This window comes from Calonectris borealis, chromosome 3 (assembly GCF_964195595.1).
Source record: "Calonectris borealis chromosome 3, bCalBor7.hap1.2, whole genome shotgun sequence".
In the NCBI taxonomy this organism is placed as follows: Eukaryota; Metazoa; Chordata; class Aves; order Procellariiformes; family Procellariidae; genus Calonectris; species Calonectris borealis.
Window position 1 is genome coordinate 53,067,216 of NC_134314.1, and position 18,833 is coordinate 53,086,048.

The 18,833-nt window shown below is 42.6% G+C and overlaps 2 protein-coding genes across 3 annotated transcripts in view; both read left to right on the forward strand.

The window, feature by feature from the left end:
• Positions 1-5,718, forward strand: part of SLC16A10 (solute carrier family 16 member 10) — a 78,032-nt gene extending 72,314 nt beyond the window's left edge. For both annotated transcript variants that reach the window (XM_075145675.1, XM_075145676.1), the window contains one exon: positions 321-5,718. In XM_075145675.1, the coding sequence (XP_075001776.1) occupies positions 321-556 (236 nt within the window). In that variant the 3' untranslated portion in view covers positions 557-5,718. The remainder of the gene's footprint in view (positions 1-320) is intronic.
• Positions 5,719-7,934: 2,216 nt separating this feature from the next.
• SLC60A2 (solute carrier family 60 member 2) lies at positions 7,935-18,746 on the forward strand. Its single transcript, XM_075145685.1, has 4 exons — positions 7,935-8,171; positions 8,335-8,503; positions 11,541-11,657; positions 13,881-18,746. Exons 1-4 carry the CDS (start codon positions 7,974-7,976, stop codon positions 15,122-15,124), a joined length of 1,728 nt encoding a protein of 575 aa, XP_075001786.1. The 5' UTR covers positions 7,935-7,973; the 3' UTR covers positions 15,125-18,746.
• The last annotated feature ends 87 nt before the right edge of the window (positions 18,747-18,833 follow it).

An 18,833-nucleotide genomic window follows, 5' to 3' on the forward strand; every position in this document is an offset into this window, starting at 1 on the left:
TCATTGCAAGATTCAAGTGCTGGAGAAGCTGGAATGAGCAACTTTCAAATAGGAAATACAGTTCGTGTATTTAATGATAGGTGGTAATTAAGCAGTCGAGTGGTGACATACTGAGTTCTTCATTAGTTGGGGTCTTTAAATCAACTCTGGAATACCTTTCTACCTATATATACACACCTATATTTGGCCATCAGATAGTCAGATCAGTGGTTATAATAATCCGTGCCAGCTCTCAAGTTTCTGAATCCAAAGAAAAGACATGGTTTTTGTAGATTCCTGAGGCCCCGTTATTTATCAGTGGTAATTTTCGGTCTTTCCAGGTTTGCTGCGTGATCACCTCGGCACCTATGATGTAGCATTCTACCTGGCTGGAGTCCCTCCCCTTATTGGCGGAGCTATATTGTGTTTCATCCCCTGGGTCCATGAACGGCAGAAGTTAAAAGAAAGAGCAAAACCTGTTGATGGAGAAACTACTGAAAAAATGCTGGAAAACGAAAGCACTTTGGTGTCGGACACTACAGAAAAGCCAGTCAAAGAAATGGAATCTGGTTTTTGATGCTTTCTTTTCCTGTACCAGCCCGACCTTATTCTACTGAAGCTAGATTTGTACTTTTTGGCTGAAGATACTATATGACACTGAAGAAGTTTTGAACTATTGCTCAAATTGCAAAACTGCTATGAGAATCTTTTATACCGTTGAACTTTTTCTTGATGAGTCGTTGAGTTTGATTTCAAGCCACGTTTTCAAGGTATTTGAAGTCTTGTAGCATTAGTGTGTACGTGCATAGTGATTTTGTGTGTGAAGAGAGTATTTTTCTAATTCATCAGAACCTATTTTCTGGAAGTGTGAAAGCTGTTTTTGGTTCACTGACCCAGGATTCTTCAATAATTTTTATGATCTATCCAATGCAGGCACGCCCGTGGGTGTTTATACTGGAAAATGTAGTAGCTCTTACGACTGATTTGTTTTTTGAAGTTTCTCATGCTGTTTTACAGCCTTTTATAATGAATGTATCCTTTTGATGATTACCTTAGCTCTTGTTGAAATAATTTTGCCTTAGAAAGCCAAATTACTAAACATCTGTTTTATTTTCTCCAGCCTGCTCAGTTTGCTTAAACACTTTCACAGTAGCCCAAACAAAGAATGTTAAGGATGAAATTTTTGGGCACAGGTTTTGAATATGCACAAACTAAGCTCCGAGTGTAAACACATTCAGAAGTAAAGCTGCTGAATGATAGATTTTATTTGGTGAAGGCAATACTATTAATGTATATGTTTGTGGTTTTTTTCAGCTAAACCTCAGAATAGCTGATAGTTTTGAAATTGTACTGACAGTAATACTTTGGAGCGGTATTGTGAGTTAGATTAAATTTCAAATTATTCTGTTGTGCTTGTTAGGTCCTTTTTCTTATTCTTAAACAAGACAGCTTTAAGAGATACATTCTAAGTGCAATAATAAGTTGTTTTTAACGTGGAAATATACACGAGCTATTAAAACGACATTCAGCAATTAAAGATTTTTGCACTAAGTGAACATGCAGGTTTATTATAGGTCTTTATAGCTGTGTGCAATTGTGTGTAGGATATAGCTCCATATTTTATTCAAATATAAAGAAAAGTCTTTGCATGTCCTACTTTTTGCTTAACGTACTAAACATACGGCCCTATTATTTATGTATTCTTAGGTATTATGCACTGTTTGTCAAGCAGGTATTTCTGAAAACCTCTTTCTCTGAAAAATATTTGAAAGCATAATACTTTGAGATGAAAACACTGCTCTTCAGTTTATGATAAAACACTTCCAAGTACATTGTTTATTTGTGGATATGGATCAGCAATGCAGTGGAATACTTAATCATTCTTTATTTCAGGTCCATTCAATACCAATAATTTTTGTTTTTTTTGTTTAAAACTGTCATAGCAAAGAGTAAACTAAATGTCATCTGAAGACAAAATGCACATTTAAGTGCATTTTCTTAATTGGTAACAATACCTGTTCTTTACATAAACCACGGAGGCATACTGTTTTAAAATTATAATCTTTACTGTCTTTTCTATTTTTATTATTTTTCTTCAGAGTTGTAGTAAATTGCTCAGAAAGCCCATGTGCATTTTTGATGTAAAACATTATATTAGCAATACTATTGCATAGAATGTTTACATCTATCAACTTACAAAAGTCCTTTAAATATAATCATGCAAAGCATCCTAATTATTTGAGACCAAAGCTCCTACCTCCTTTCTGTTGCAGAATTTCAATCCCTGCTTTACATGAGTGAGGTTTAAAAGAATTCAATCTTAAAATGTCAGAGGTGTATGTTGGAGGTGGAGAAAAAAACCCAAACAAATCTGTAAAAGAGAGGTCTGTCTAGGTTCACTGGGACTTGTGCTTCTGCACCTCATAAGTATTTCTAAAAATTTCATTAAAATATTCATAGTATTGTTAATTAAAATGACTATGAAATGCTGCCTTCATTACAAAAATGATGTTAACAGCCTATGCTGTTCTTGTCCAGCATATTTCTGTAGAACAGGTTATTCAGTATTATCTTCTATTTGGGCAATGCAAAAGGTGTTGAGTAAGTGTGGTAAAAGCCTCTTGTTTCCTATTGCTTTGTTATGAAAAATTAGTATTCATCACAGATCTTACATTTCATGTGTTTTAGCTTTGAGTTTTTAACCACAAACCAGGCTGCTTTTTAGCACTGATGCAATTTGAAATCATTGTGACAAGACATCTTTATGCAATTGTGGCATCTTCCTGACTTGCTCTATTTATATAGATAATTAATCTATATAAATTAGCTGGGAGAGAATATAAAATAATTGTTGTTAAGTTTCAGAAATGATACAGAAATAGTATAGCAATAGTATGGATTAATTATTGCCATACCCTTCAAAAATGTATCTGTACATAAAAATTGAAACTCTCACATTTGAGTAACTAAAATGTAAATTATGCTCGCAAATATGACTGACAGCATTTAAAAAAACCAAACACCTAGAGACTCCAGGAAGAGAGTACGATGAGTGAATAATTGTTTAGGAGTGATTACTATGTTAAAAACAGCTACTGAACAGGATGTCAGACAAGAGGGAAGCAGAGTTAGGGATAAGGAAGCTACGCTGGTGTGATGATGTTGGAATAATGAACCTATTTCTGATGCCAGTGCTTGTTTTACAACAATGCTAAAATTGAAAAGGCTTCAGAAAAAAAAATGACTTTTCAGAAAAGGGAAAAAAAAAAAGTAAATTAATGCATGAGAATTCTGTTAGCATCTTTATTGTTAGCTTGTATCTATGGGGGAAAATGTCCAATAGAAAATGCTCTTTATTGGACATAAGCATAAGAAGATTGTGTCCTAAAGCTAGGTAAGATGCAGTTAAAATGAGGCACGCTAACCACTGAGAAACTTAGAGATATACTGGATTCTATATGTCCTGAGGTTTTAAAATTTAGGTTAGCTGTCTCCCTTTAAAACAAAACAAACAAAACCCAGCCCAACCCACACCACAAAAAAACCCAACACAAATAACTATTTAGTACATTTATGAAAAAATGATTGAATAATGTCGAAATGGTTGCTATTCTGAAAAGTAGGAGAGAAAAGCACTGAATATTCAATTTTATTTTGACTGAGTAAATGTAAGTAAATTTTTTTAACAAAATTTAATTTTAGGTGTGAAAACCTGTTCATGGGAAACCTGCTGAGCTCATATTTTGACCTAATTCATGCCAGATTTAATCTTGTTGGGGGTAGATTCTAGAATTAAAATACTAGCTTAGTTCAAGAAGACCTTTGAATCATTCAGATGTATCCCCCTCCTGAGAACAGTTCATGGAGTACTTTTCATAGACATTGGTCTCCCATCCTATAAACAGAGCAATTGTCTTTTTTTCCATTAAATGTTCTCAGGGTAAGCTTCAGAAGAAATTGGGTAGAAAGAGGTTGACTTAAAATGGCAGTGTGAAATTTCCAGTCCTACTTGATGCTGTAATTTAATACACCAGATCTTGAAACCAAGACTAATTTTGAGCAAGGGGTTGGTTTTATGTATGGCTGACACTTATGTCTTTTCATTAGGTATAAGATCCCTGTAAATCTTAATATATCTGTTCAGCAAAGAGTCTGAAATAATGAAAACCCTTCAGGTTCTTATTTACATCTAAGCTATGCAACAATATACAATGTATAATTAATAAAAAAAGTGGTGGTGTTGGATTTATTCTGGCTACATGTTAAAGGACCTGTACAAGTCTCAAACCAAGACTTCAAATTAACATACTCTTAGAATTTCTTTCATCCAGATCTGTATCTGTTCAGCATTAACATTTAAAATTTTTTTCTAAGTTTACTTTCAGCAACCATTTATGGACATTCCTAAATTGCTTATTCGAGTCAAAGACGACGTAGCTATTCTGTGGCCATCCTTCAGGGTATATTCAGTATCAGATGAGATAGACAACTGACATTTTTTTCCTTTGGCTCTTCATGTGTGATGTCTGGGCATATACATTCCCCCCCTTCCCTTTGGAGATGCTTGATGGTCAAAGCTGATGCACACCGTATTGGATATGGATAGTACTTTTCAGCCTTCCTCTCTCAGACTTCCTCCTTGCATTAACCTTTGAATAGCCATAGCCCGATAGACTAGGCAAGTTTTGGTGAAGTGGGAGGTCTGAGGTTGAATCAACTCACAAGAGCGCTGAAGGCAGTTATCGCACATACTAGATGAATGCTTTGACCACATGCTTGTGATGTAAAAAATGGACACTACCACTTTAAAGCAAAAATGCCGTGCTCAGTTTTTTGCATCAGATAGTACATGCCAAGGGGACAGGAGATGCTTCCTTGCAGGCCCAAAGGAAGTACTTAAGGATGGGAATCGACGCTACTATCCTTAGGACCATCCTTACCGGTTAGCTTAAGCAGCTTGGGTTCTCACTGCGATGGCACGGGGCAGCTCCCTGCTTCGCTGCTTGCTGTGCGGGAGCCCATGCGGAGGGGCTCGGCCATCCCCTCTGGGCAGGGAGCAGAGGTGGGAGCAGAGGTGCTGCCTTGTTTGGGGCCCCATTCCCCTCCCGGGAGCTGGAAGCGTTATGCAAGCTGACTTTTAGGCATCTTAACTCTTCTGTTGGAACTGACGCTCTGATACGAAAAGAGTGTGTGTGTGTGTGTGTACGAATATATAAACACAATGTATTTTGACAAGGACATTCACAAACATATCTGCATTTAACTAGGGGAGCTGTAGCACTGGAATGTGGGAGACAGCTGAGGAAGAAGTAATTCTTTTCGTTTGTGTGTTTCACTGTTGACAAGCACAGCACCATTACAGTTCCAGACAGCCAGTGAGTTTCTAGTCATGTAAACTCTGGCACATTTTCAGTATGCCTTTTAGTCTTTTTTATATATATATATAGTGTCAACATTTTTAAAGTTTCAGAACTGCGTATGCTAAATGAGTGATTTTATACTAAAATGTGTGCTAATATTGATAACACTGACATGTTTAAGTATCTTTATAGACATCATATTTTGTATGTTGTTTTTGATATTAAAGGATATATGTTTTGCTAGCCTTAACTCCATTCTTTAAAATTCTGCTTTGTTAGAAGGGTAAGAAATGGATGTCTAATGTTTTTCATGGTGCTAAAGTAACTGTGATCAATCTCAAATTATTCAGAATAAAGATGGTAGTTCTTAAGTGCCCCATTTGTTACTGTATGCATCATTTTTAGTCTTGTTCTCCCATAAAACTTGTCATTTTTTAAAACTAATTTTGTGTTATATTCTGATAATTACTGAATCTCATGTGCAGACTTTTATACAAAAGCCTTTACAGCTTTTATTACCACTGTGTTCTGATTGGAATGTCCCCATTACATTTGCTCCTAAATTAATATATGGTGCAACCCATTTCATTCTGATGGCACTGATGATCCATTTTAAGACCAATGGTTTATAAACGTAAACTACTGACTTCCAGAGTTACATGCTTCTGAAAATTTTATCATTTACTCTATTTTCCATTCTGGGGTTTAATATCAAACTTACAGAACAGTTACTTTCACAAAAGGCAGAAGTAAAATTGAGGACGGGAGGGAAACTGTTGAATAAACTGCAGTGGCGTTTTAAAAGAATTCTGTATGTTTTGCTTCGTGAACTGCCAGTGTAATTCAGTGGCCCTTTGATCATTTACTGGCCTACTACCAGTCTCACCTTGATTTACCTTGGCAGTATGAAGTGTTTCCTCATTGACAGCTTCTGTAAATCACAGGAGTTCATTCACCTTTCCTTTGTAGTAGGGCCAGATGTGTCCTTTTCTTTAATAAATGTATCTGATGGTAAGGGGGAAACATTCCCATTCCACCTGGGGCTATTCTGTAGACTGCTTGTGTTTCAAATTAAAATTTGAAAAAGATGCCTGAAACCTTTGTAAGAGCCTGAGGTTTAGTACACTCTCAAGGTACAAAACCTCTTTGTAGGTATGTAAAACAAATGAGGAGAAGCCTATGGAATACATTTCAAATACTTTTGTACCTTTTTCAGGAAGCTATTTTTATACCAGCATTTATCATGAAAGCTAATTAACAAGGCAAAATACTAACATCTAGAAATATGGTTTGACTTGTGTATGATTTTCAGAAAAGAAATACTGTTATATTTTAAATTATTTTATTTTTAAATACCCATGAACAGAAGCTCAGCAGTGTGCTGCAGATATCTGATAGCAAGACTTTGCACTTGTTGCAAAGGTATTAACATGGCTATGAACAATCAGATTTAAATGTTATCGATCATCTTCCATGTGTTTTTTTTTTTTTAATGCATACATCTATTCCCTCAGGTTATCCTGAACTGGAGCTGTACCTGCAACATGCTAACCAGTGCCAGGAGAAACAGGATTAGGTTGCTGCAATGTACAGTGGCTGTTACATTCTAGTATATATTTCTCTTCTGAACAACTTGGAAAACAAAGCAAGTAAAAAAAAAAAAAAAAAATCCAACTGGGAATTGTCAGGTTTAAAAATAACAAGTACTCTAAACGGTAAACCTTTCTTACAGAGAGTAGCTATTTCTGAAATGAAACACTTTGAGAAGCCTGTGAACTACTCTTGGCAAGTAGTAGAAATTTATGTGAGAGTGTTTTAATGTAAGCAAAGAGGAGACCCAACAACTCTGGTCTTGGCAAGCTTTGTGAGTGTGACGTGCTAGGTGCAATGTAGAAGACAAAGACCTTTGTCTGAAATGTCCAGCGCAGTTTTAGTTATGCAGTAACACAGATTTGGAGGGGGGGATGGGGGTGGGAAAAGCGCACCTGCTTTGTGTCTGACTCAGTGGGTACAAGGAATGCAGCGAGAGCAAACTGGCTTAATGTTAGGGAGATTCTGTCACAAAAATATAAAAAATTACTTTTAGAAAAAAAAATTACCTGCAGTGTTCACTGAGTTCTGATTCTACCATGCGCGTAAAGCGCGAGAAAGGAAGCCAAGCTTTAACGAAGCGGCGTTGCAGAGCAGCGGGCAAGCCCACGCGGGTAACTGCAAGCGTCGCAGCTTCCCCCGCCTTCGCAGGCCGCGCCGGGAGCCGGGCCTGCTGCCGGCCTGCCCGCCGAGGCGCGAGGCCGTAGCTGCTTGCGGTGTGCGCGCTCGGCTGTGGATTGCCCCAGTGACACCGGTGTTAAAAACCCGGCCCGAGGCGGCGGGCGCTGGAAAACCGTTCAAAGCCAGGCAAACCTGCCGGCGGCGGATGCGGAGCCGCCGCCATCTTCCCCACGGGCCCGCCTCCGCCGCAACGGCTGTGGGCGGGGCCTCGCACTGTCGCAGCCGACACCCCCCCGCCCGGCGGCGCGGCGCGGGGCACGCCGGGAACTGTAGTCCCCCCCGGCGCCGCCATGCGAGGGGGCGGGGCCGGCGGTCCCGCAGGCCGCTGCGGCCGTTGGTGCCGGCGCCGCGGCGCGAGGAGCGATGGCCGGCGCCGAGCGAAAGAAGCACGTCCGGTTCGCCGCCTCGGGGGAGGCGGCGGCGGGGCCGCGCCTCCCCGCCGCGCCGCAGGCGGAGGTGGCCGTGGTCGGCGGTGGCGGCTGGCGATACGGCCGGGGAGGGGAGGGAGCCGCGCTGCGGTGGTGTATCTCCGGGGCGCTGTGCGCGGCGTTCCTGGGGCTGGTGAGCGCGGGGGGCGGGCGGGCACCTGCGGCCCCTTCCCCTCCGGCCGCCGGCGGGCCCTGAGCCGCTCAGCCGCCTCTCGGCCCGGCCGGGGCCGCGAACCGCCGCCGGCGGGGGAAGGCGGCGCGGGAGGTCACACCCCCCCCCTTAAAATGTGTTGCAGGGGATGAGCATCGCGGTGCTGGGGCCCACCTTCCAAAACCTGGCTGCCAACGTCCACAAGAACGTCAGCGACATCTCCTACATCTTCGTGGGACGGTCCCTGGGCTACCTGGGCGGGTCGGTGCTCGGGGGGGTGCTCTTCGATTGCATGAACGCCCACCTCCTCCTCGGTGAGTGCCGGGCCCCCCCGCCCCGCCGCCGCCGCGGTGCCGCCGGTGGCCCCGGGGGAAATGGCTCCCTCGGAAACCGCCGGGGTCAGCTCTCGCCACCCCCTTGGCTGGCGCAGCCCGCCAGGGAGCTCATCTGGCGAGTGCCGAGTGCGGCTGGCGGTGTCGAGACGTGGAAGTCGGGAGGGCCGGTGGCAGGTGGTGCTGTTCCCCGCAAACCCCCGCACCGCTGCCGCCGCGCTCTGCTTGCTCGTTTTCTGACACCGTGCGTCTCCGGGCATTACTGCTGTGCAGCGCTATTTCCAAGTGGTTGGGCTCGCTGGGCATATTAATAGTGGTAACTGGTTTTGAACTGGCAAAACCTGTTTGAATTGACCGAAAGGTGCCTTTGGTTTGGACAAAAAAAGTGCAGCTGGGTTTTTTTTTTCCTTTGTATCAAGTAATATGCTTAGCATACATCCTCTTGGAACGTACGGGCTTCTATAATGTCACTGTATGAAATGCATAAACAAAACAAGGGAAGCTGTGTTTTGACTTTCATTTGCACACAGCGAAAACCTCCAGCAGTCCTGCTGCGGGTACAATTCTGTGGGGAGAGGGTTTTGTAAAACCCTTCCCTTTCTTGAAAGTTAGCAGAACCGTACATTTTCATATACCAGACAAAAGTACCGAGATTTTGACTGGAGGGCCTTAATCAAATTAGAACTTATTTGAAGTGGAAAAACATTAAATACCACTTGTGATGGTGGAAACTTGCTGCTCAGTTGTTGCCTAGCTATGAAAATGTTTAAAATCTATAGGACCCGCAGTTTACGATCTTACCAGTTTTCTGAAGACGTGGAAACTCTCTCCTGTAGGAGCACAGCACTGGCTTCGTCCTGGCAGAGCGGGGCTGCTCGGCCGTCAGGTCGCCAAGAGCCACGCTCAGCATCCAGAAACGAGGTGCTCCTTTCAGAGTTGTGTCAGTGTCTCGTTCAGGTAGAGATTCTCAGAGCACACCTAAAATAGTGGAAGCCCTGTCTTTTTTTCTTTCAAGTGCAGTAATGGCAGTATGTGTCTTGGTGCTGTAAGTAGGGACTAAAGCAGATATACTGGGGCTCGCTCTTTTCTTTCTCCCCGCATACTTTTACTCGGGGAGATTCAGACAGAACTGTGCCTCCCCTGAGGACCGTGCTGTAATCACAGGGTCAATTCAGAGAATATGAGAAGATCCATTTTCCATTGCTAGTGTTTGAACAAAGCCTCTTCTTACCCGTCTCCTGCTATCAGGAGTAGTCATATCATAATGCCTGTCTGTCTCTTCTCTCTTTTTCCCCCCTCTTCTTGTCTTCATCTTCCTGGATCAGTTCTTACTTGCTCTTGTTCTAAGATGTCTTTATTTGGTGTCCTCCCTGTTCTTTATTCCTCTCCTCTAGAACACCTGTAAAGTGGGTTTCCTTTAGCCTCCTTGTACATCGGACAAGGTCAGAGCTGTCTGTGTCTGCCATTTGAGACTGTGCCTTCCATAATGGAATTAATACACCTGTGGAAGTGAGTGTTAACTTGAAATAGTTTAGTATTTACTTCTTTTCCTGAAGAATCAGAAAAGATAGCTGTCTGTTAACAGTGCTTGGAAAGTGATTCATCTCCTAATCCTTTCCAATTTGGTAGCGCTTACGGCAAAACCACAATTTGAACTGCTGAATCTTCTCTCACTTCTATCATCTGAAGGCTGCCCGTAAGAGATTTTGGCTCGTGTAGTTTTACCTCCCATCTTTCAACTGCTGAAACTCTGCTACTGTACAAAGAAAAAAATGAAGACATAATCTGTCTTTGTCAAGGAAGCTTTTAAGTACCAATCTTCAGGTGAAGAGCTGACGTGGACAACTGAGAGCTTGCTGAGAAGTTACTTTTCAGCTGTGAGTGGGGCATCTGAGAAGCTGTACTTAACGCACCCCATCCTTAGCTTTTTGTCTATGCAGCTCAGCACGCTAGCCTTGAAAGATGTTTTGAGGCATGTATTCCAAGTATCTCACTAGGCCTCTAGGGTTCTGGATATTTATTTTTTCCTTTGTTGTTGTTTCTGTTTGGAATTAACCTAAAAGTTCTTAATTACATCAATCCCCATTGATCTTTAAGTATCTGCCCCACCTATGGTCAAGCATTAATTTGAAAAAGAGTAGAGATGTCTAAACTGGTACAAGCTTTCTAAAAACCTCATACTGTATATTCAAGATATTAATTGCAGATTATTTCGTTATGAAGGTGATTATAAGCACAGAATTTAACTGCTGAACTTCGTTCTAAATTGCAATAAAAAATATTTCCATCTGCTAAAAAATATTTTTTGAAATGGCATGTTGTAAGTGTGGTTAATAATAGCAGAACTAATACAGTTAATGAATTCCTGCTAAATCTATGATGAGAAAATTTTGTAGTTCTGTCTCTTAAAATTCCAGAAATCCCTTGGAATACATCCCTCGTGTGAGAACAGAATATAAACGAAAGTCAGCATTTTTATATGGAGGTTGCTGGTTGGCCAAGGTGCAATCACTTTATAGGATTTTAAGAGTTTAGTGATTTGGGTTCTTTTAAAATGGAGCCAAATTTAATACTCTGTAGTTCTCAGAGGGAAAACTTCATACTGATCAAAACCACATTTTACTTATTTTGTGGTACAGTAACATTTCTGGATCAGAAGTTTCCAGAAGATACTGAAATAGCACTTCTAAATCAAAAGTTTGCAGAAGGCGACTTATTAGTGTTCTAGCAGCAGATGCTACTCCCTTTGCAAACAAAGCTTTAGCAAAACAGGTTTTTCCTGTAGTGTTTATATTCTGACGAAATTCCTTTTTTCCAAGTGAAAAATGATTCTGTTGCACTTTCTAGCTGCTTCTGCTAATCATGAATTGAGGTAGTTAGGTTATATCACTTATTAGGATTATTTGTAACTGTAATAATTATGAATGTATTTGTTTTTCTTGGTCTTCTGTATGTGTTGTAGTTTAAATGGAAACCGTAGTATGTGGGTTTTTTGTTTTTTTTTTTTTAACCTTTCCAGCATTATCCATGTTTGGAACAACGGTCGGTCTTTATGGGATACCCTGGTGTAAGAAATCGCTGCTGTTAACTGTCTTGATGTCAGTTATTGGAGCTTCCATGGGAATTCTAGACACAGGTAAGGGACCACGTGGTCCGACAGTTTCTTCACTGAACTAATTGGAAACTTCAAGCTCCCCAAAACTGTTGATGGTATTTCATGTGACACGTCTTGAATTAAAAGAGGGGAGCTGTTTTACCTGGCCGGGATTCTTGCATTATTCCGGTCCTGAGACTTCCAGTGTTTGTGTCTCTGTTAACAGACCTTCCTCCTTAGGGGCTTGGGGAGCTGGGTATCTCTTGCTTCCTGGAGAAGATCAATATGCATTTCAGTGGGCGATTACAGATGTAAAGGAAGTGTCAGGTGCTCTTTAAACAGTGTTTTCTTTAAATTACTCATCTACAGGAAGCTAGGTGGATTACTGTTCATTAGTGCCAGCTGGAACTAGGTTAGTCCTGAGCAAGCCCTGGTGTTTGAGAGTGTGTTGGAGAGAGTTGGCCACCTAAACCCGGCCAGGTGGCGTTTGGGGAGTCACAGCAGACATTTACTGCCATAGCTCGCTTACATCACCGTGTCATCCATCTCTCTGAATTAAGGAATATTTGCTGCCCTTGGCCAGCATCGCTTTGGTGTTGGGGAATACAAATTTATTCTATACCGCAAATTGTAAGTCTGTGGCATGTGCATACTGCACATGGCCTGGAAAAAACACTTGCCGGAAACCTGTTGAAAACCAATTTCTTAGTAGAGGCTCCTTATTGGAGAAAGATGTACCGGTGAAGTTGCAGAGCAAATGTCTACAGGTGCGGTTGGAAAGATCAGTTACACCCGAGGTATGACGAAGAAATTCCCACAGAAGTCAGTCCATTGGGCACGGCTTAGAGAGAGTGCGTTAGTGATGGCTGGCGGTAGCAGGCAGTTTGGATCAGGGGGCGAGGCCATGGCAAGAGACCCAAGCACGCTCAGAGACGAGTGGGTAACGCTGGCACACGTGCAGATGGGGATCAGGAAACAACCAAAAATACGCCGGCGGTGGAGTGTTCTGGCGTTGCTGTAGAAGGTGGTGGTGAAGCTGCAACAGGCGGCCGCTCACCTGGCACCTCTCCAGTGACGTGCCAGCAGTGTGCCGACCTTCCTGGCTTACTGAGGGAGCCTGTGGTTACTTACTAGCCAGCAAGGTATGGCAGGCTTATTTCTGAGTAAGAGCTGGCTAATGAATTAGCCTAGCTATCCAAACAGCTCTGGAAGCATCCCAGCCAGGCCCTGGTTTCGGTGGCTTGGCTGGTAGGCAACACAGAGGAGTGATGGCTGCACATGTGAGCCATCTGCCCTAATTCTGCGGAGCTTGAGGGAGCTCTGTTAACACTGAAGAGAGCGTGATACAGGATCCAGTAGTGAAAAAGATGGTTTTGCATGGCACAGGTTATGCTAAATAACCTGAGTGCAGAGGTGGCACTTAGTTTAAAAATTCTTTGTATGGGAAAATCCTGTTGGCTTATTGTAAAAATGCCTTCAGTGGGTGGGTGTGCTGCTTGGAAGACAGACCTTGAGGCAGGGAGACTTCCCAGCAGGAGAAACTAAGAGCAAGAGTGTAACTGAATTAATTTGCAAGAGTGTTAGTGCTGCGTGACAAGGGTTGCTATACTGTAGCACAGGAGTTTAGTTACTGTTCTTATTTTCCTGCATTCTTCTCAGGGACTACCTAAAAATGTCTCTCTGAGATCGTATTTTCTAGCATTATTGTTGATCTGAGGGTGTTGTAGTTTGGTCTCTGCAGCGGTATTATTGTAAACCTTTCCGCTTCTGGAAAGTCATTTGAACGCAGTTGGGGTAGTCCCAGCCCATGAGAAGCAAGCGATTCTTGATATTTCGTGGGATGTTGTTTAATGAGGCCTCTGATTCTTAGGTTATGCATTGTTGCTTTTAAAACTTACAGAAATGAGAAGCAGTTAAACTTGCTCTTTTGAAAAAAGGCAGAAAAATGCTGCAAATTGTCAAGTAGGGTAATAAAGTACAGCCATTGTTGCTGGATTAAGCCAGTGTGTGGCTCTTCATTTTGACTGCTGTGAATACCCTCCTAAAGCTCAAATAATCATGTGGATTTAGGTGCTTACAGGCAGAATTTCAGTTAACTACAGTTTTGCACATTGTATTTGCTAAACCTGGTATTATTGCAAATTGAATTAATAATACAGGCTACGGTTTGGGTTTTTTTGTCTTCTTTTTTTTATTTTTTTTTTTTTTAAACCAGTATCTGGTTTCAGACTAAAATGACTGAATCCTCCTCTCTCCGATCTGCAGGCGGCAATGTACTGGCACTGAACACCTGGGGAGCAGAGGCTGGGCCACATATGCAGGCCTTGCACTTCAGTTTTGCTGTCGGTGCGTTTGTGGCTCCAATCCTGGCTAAAATGGCCTTGGGAGGCTCCGAATCTAAAGACCTTCCAGTAGCTGAAAAGACAAACCAGTCTGACCCAAGGTCTGTGCCGACAGCATCAGCTGCATCAGCTGCGTCAGCACTGAAACACCATCTTGGTGCAGATTTTTTGTGGTCCTATGTTGTCATAGGGACCTATCTTCTGTTTGTTTCTTTCTTCTTTTTTATTTTGTATTCAAAGGGCAGCTCAGCTCGAGACAAATCAAAGGCTTCTCTGCCGAAATGCATGTTTGCCAAATACCACTATGCCCTTATTATTCTCCTGTTCGTATTCTTCTTCTGCTACGTGGGAGCGGAGGTCACTTACGGCTCTTACATATTTACTTTCGCAAAGGTCTTTGCCGAGATGAAAGAAAACGAAGCAGCCGCTTTGAATTCTGTCTTCTGGGGCGCGTTTGCCGCTTGCAGGGGAGTGGCAATATTCTGTGCTGCTTGCTTGTACCCTGGCACCATGATCCTGCTGAGTATCACAGGCTCTGCCGTCTCCTCTTCCCTCTTGGCCTTCTTCGCGAGGTACCCAGCCTCCCTGTGGGTTGGAACCGCTGCCTACGGAGCGTCAATGGCTACCATCTTTCCCAGCGGCATTTCCTGGGTAGAACAGTACACGGTCGTGCAAGGAAAATCGGCTTCTCTGTTTGTGATCGGCGCCGCGCTGGGCGAGATGTGCATCCCTGCCGTGGTGGGGTATCTTCAAGGAAGGTTTCACCACGTTCCTGTGGTTATGTACACTGCCGTGGTGACTTCTGCAGTGACAGTTATACTCTTCCCTCTGATGTACAAATTGGCCAACTCTCCCGGTGAGAGCGACTTGAAAGAAATGAGTGAGAGCGAGGACCGGAAAGCTTTGTTGTCAAACTCGGGGCTTAATGAGGATGAAGAGGATGAGGAGGATGCGGGAGAGTGGAACGAAGCAGACTTTGAGGTCATAGAAATGAATGACACGCTGAGAAACTCTGTGATAGAGACCTCCCGTAAGATACCCAGGGACGCTCCAGCCAAAGTCTCTCTCCAGCCCCATCTGGACGATGTATTGCGCGATTCTCCAGTGGCTGCTGGTGGCTCCCCTGGGAGAAAAAACGTGAATGTTGACCGGGAGAAGAATGATTAAAGTAAAAGCTGACTTTTTTTTAAAAAGGGAAATGCAATTGAATTGTAGAAGTGGTTCAAGAATCCTTTTACAGTGGTGCAGAGCTCAGCGCGTTCGTTTCTTTGTCCGGCCCTTTCTCCTCTTTCGTTTTCAGTCTGCAGCGATGTGTCTCGGAGTGGGGAAGTCCACCATGACGTGAATGGGGTAACGTGATAAAATGTATAGGCTATACCGAAAATGTTAAAACGTAAGAGACGTTTTCTAAACGTGAGGCATGCATTTAAGTAATATATGCTGTAAAAAGAACTAACTAGGAAAGGACGGGACTGCTCAGACCACTCAGTTTTTTGGAGGTGCGTGGAGGGTGCAGTTCCGAGGTGCTTGGTCACAAAATGTTTTCACGTGAGAGGAGAGGAGATGTTATCTGTGACACTGAGCTTGCTTATCTCGTGAAAGGTGGTTTCTGCTGCATTGAAAATTTATGTGACGTAAATCAGGAAATCAAGTCAAATTTCAGGTGACACCCAGTGGCTGTAAATCAGATAGCCTTTTGGCAAAATATATAGTTTTCTGCTTCTGTCACTAAGACGAGAAAAAATTAATTTTTAGGAGTGAAACCATGCCTTTGGGTTGTTTAAAAGCAAAGGGGGGCAAAATGGGTCGTATTAATCTGCTAGAATGCTTAACTCTGATTTACTAGTTGAACGGTGGTGACAAATCTAAATAGTCTAAAGTACTTGTGATTGTACTTGTGATTTTAATTACTGCACTACCACTGAAATCAAGAAATGTATGAAGAAGATGATGAAGTTATATATAAATAGATTACTTAATATATGGTATTGACATATGGCTGTGATGATATTTTTAAGCCAGTTGTTTAAATTAAGGTTGTAACAACTTTTCTGGCTTCCTGTGCCAAGACTTTAAGATAGTGATGTGTTAAAATGAGAATTTGAGAATGAGAGGGAATTACCGATGAGACAATCCTCCCAGGTCGTACAGTAGCGTCACTTGCCCCTTGCCAGCTGGACTGGTGCCATTTGGATTTTGTTTCTTCGGGTGCTGCCTTACAGGCTCCCCTCTTCCTAGGGGAGCAGCAGGGGTTGTATTTGTGGGTTCATTGCTGCTCAGCAGGAAGACCAGGGAAGGACGGGTCATGCCAGCCCTCCCCAGTGAGAGCAGCAGCGAATGGCAAACACCTGCCTTGGAAACAGTAGTCTTGCAATTTGCCTACTTGAAACTCCCAAGTTTGTAGGTTAAGTGTGTGTTTTTTTTAAGGCTGCGTGATCAGAATGTGCTCATGTTTGGGGTATTTACTTTGCGCTGTTACGAGTATTTTTCTTGCTGAGAAGTTTAATTTACTAAGAGAAGAGGTCTAGATGTAGCATAGCACAGAACCTTAGATGTTCAGTGTATTTTCAGGTCTGTTTTTGTTCCCTCTCATCCTCTTGAGTGTGCAACCTGGAACCTCCTGGCTTTTTCCTTTCTTCTGAGAAGTTAGTAAGAAGCAGGAATCAACTTGTAGTGAAAATGCATAAGTTTTTTGCATCTCGCTTGTTGAAGGGCCTCCTTCTCCCTCTGCTGTCTGCCATTGGTTTTGCCTGATTTTTTTTTTCTCGCGTGTACGCGCACTTGCGTGGCAGCTTTTCCAGTGCAATGCATGAACCTGCACTTTTAATACGGCCTCGTTTCACTTGCTACACAAGGGTTCTCTTCTTTGCTTAAAGTAATGGTAAATGCTTTTAAGTATCAGGCCAAGTCCTGTTCTAGGTAGATGTGACGGCGTTTGATCAACAGGAGCAAGTCTGTGTTCCGTTAGTCTCACGTGGTAACAAATGGGGTGGTGTGGCAGAGGGGGCGACTTCAGTGAGCGCAGATTCAGCCTGCGTTTCTTCAACTTCCCTTCCTCCCTTTTCCCTCCTGCGCGCCACGTAACCGCTGTGTGCGCGCAGCAAGTGGGGTGTTACCTGATGGGGGGACAGACCCCGCTGGTGCATGATGGGGGGGCGATAACCGCTTCGGCGGGAGTTCCCGGCCCCGGCAGGTCACGGGTTTCCCTTGGCAGAAACTGGGTTCGGTGCAGGACGAACAACAGCCGATGGGGAAGTGGTTCTGCGGCAGCTCCCCGCTGTAACTGCGGCCCACAGGCTTTCCCTGGATTGACGGCAACGTAAAAAAGTTTCCCCATACCTGAGATCATGTTGCCAGTAGAAAATTAGTTTAAGAAACACACCTGGCAACCAGGAAGATTTTAAATAATCCCCAATTCATATGCTAATTTTGGAATGAAATTCCAAATTGGAATGTCCTGCACGTAAAATAGTTTACATGTCTTGCATAATCAACACTTATTTGTGTTTCTGACTAATGTCTTCCCAACAAATGGAAAAATACTGTGCAAAACAAAGATTTTTTTTTTTTTTTACCTGGCTGTATTAATTCCTGCGTGTGTCACTTGAATTCATCCCCATTTTCCCCCTTACAAGAGGCCTGTGTAGTGGGAATGGAGCAACAGCCTGGAATGCCAAGGTGAGAGCAAAGCATCCAAAACGCCGTGGCAGGAAGAGAGTGGAACTCACATAGTTACCTTGAGCGGTACCATGTAGCATCGCGTCCGATTGATACATGGAGGCCTCTGTCTTGATGACGTCTAAATTTTGAGTCATCTTAGCGAGCACTTAGAGCCTTCAATGTTTTCATTCTGGCCTCAAACTTGAAATGGAACTTGTTCTCCTTATCCCCTAAAAGCATGCTTTTAATAGCAGGGGCTGCCCTTCATAAAATGTTTAAAGCAATTTAAGATTAAAACAGATCTAGGACATTTCCAACGATGAGTCCAGCTCACAGCAGTTCCAGACATCCTTGATGTTCAAGGCTGTAGCTTTCCTAGTTCTTGGATTTTGGTGTTCCTCGAGGCTTCTTTTTAAACGATGAATGTTAGTTTTTACATGTTTAAATTTCCTTCCAAAGTACATTGCTTCCTGGCATATACAGTTACAGCGAGGATCTATTTACAGTGCCTTTTAAGTTAAAGATCCTCCAGAAAGCTTAAACACTTAAAGTTACATGTTTACTTGGAAGTAAACCATATTACTTTACTATTGCCTTGCTTATGCTAGAAAAGTCATCTCTGTGTTGAGGACAAGAACTGTGGTCCATGGATTAGATTAGATACTTGAATCTCTTAAGAATCCTATTTTTGTCCGTAAAGCCAGGACCGGGTTGAAGATGAGCACCTGCCTGTTTACTCCAGTGTTAAAGGGAACCTCTTGCAGTTAGGCATCACTTAGTATTTTTATTTATCCCTGAAGCAGTGCCAAATGCTGGATTGTACCGCAAGCACTAACACATTAGTCCTGGCATTTGCACTTTCATTCTCTACGTGACCAATGCTAGAATGCAAGAGTAGGCAAAGTTTTGTGCCTTGATGGTTTTTTTTAGTTACTTTGCATAAACACACATTGCAATCTGTGGATGTTCTATTATATATTTAATAGTTTTTATTCTGCTTGGTGTGGGTTTACATTGTACTGTATAATTTAATAGACTGACTTGTATCTTGAATGTAATAAATTCTTAACTGGAGAAGGCACTCAGGTTCCTTGATGTAAATAAAGTTTTGTTCTATTTTTCAAAGCTACTCCGGACTTCTAAATTTAAAACTTACTCCTGTTTTGACTAATGGAAAACTGGAAATGTTTCTCTTCTGGTTTGGGGAAGGCCTCCA

Coding starts and splice junctions, on each gene's coding strand:
- SLC60A2 (XM_075145685.1), top strand. CDS start 7,974: ATGGCCGGCGCCGAGCGAAAGAAGCACGTCCGGTTCGCCGCCTCGGGG. Junction 8,504..11,540: donor GAACGCCCACCTCCTCCTCG/GTGAGTGCCGGG, acceptor TAACCTTTCCAG/CATTATCCATGTTTGGAACA. Junction 11,658..13,880: donor CATGGGAATTCTAGACACAG/GTAAGGGACCAC, acceptor TCCGATCTGCAG/GCGGCAATGTACTGGCACTG.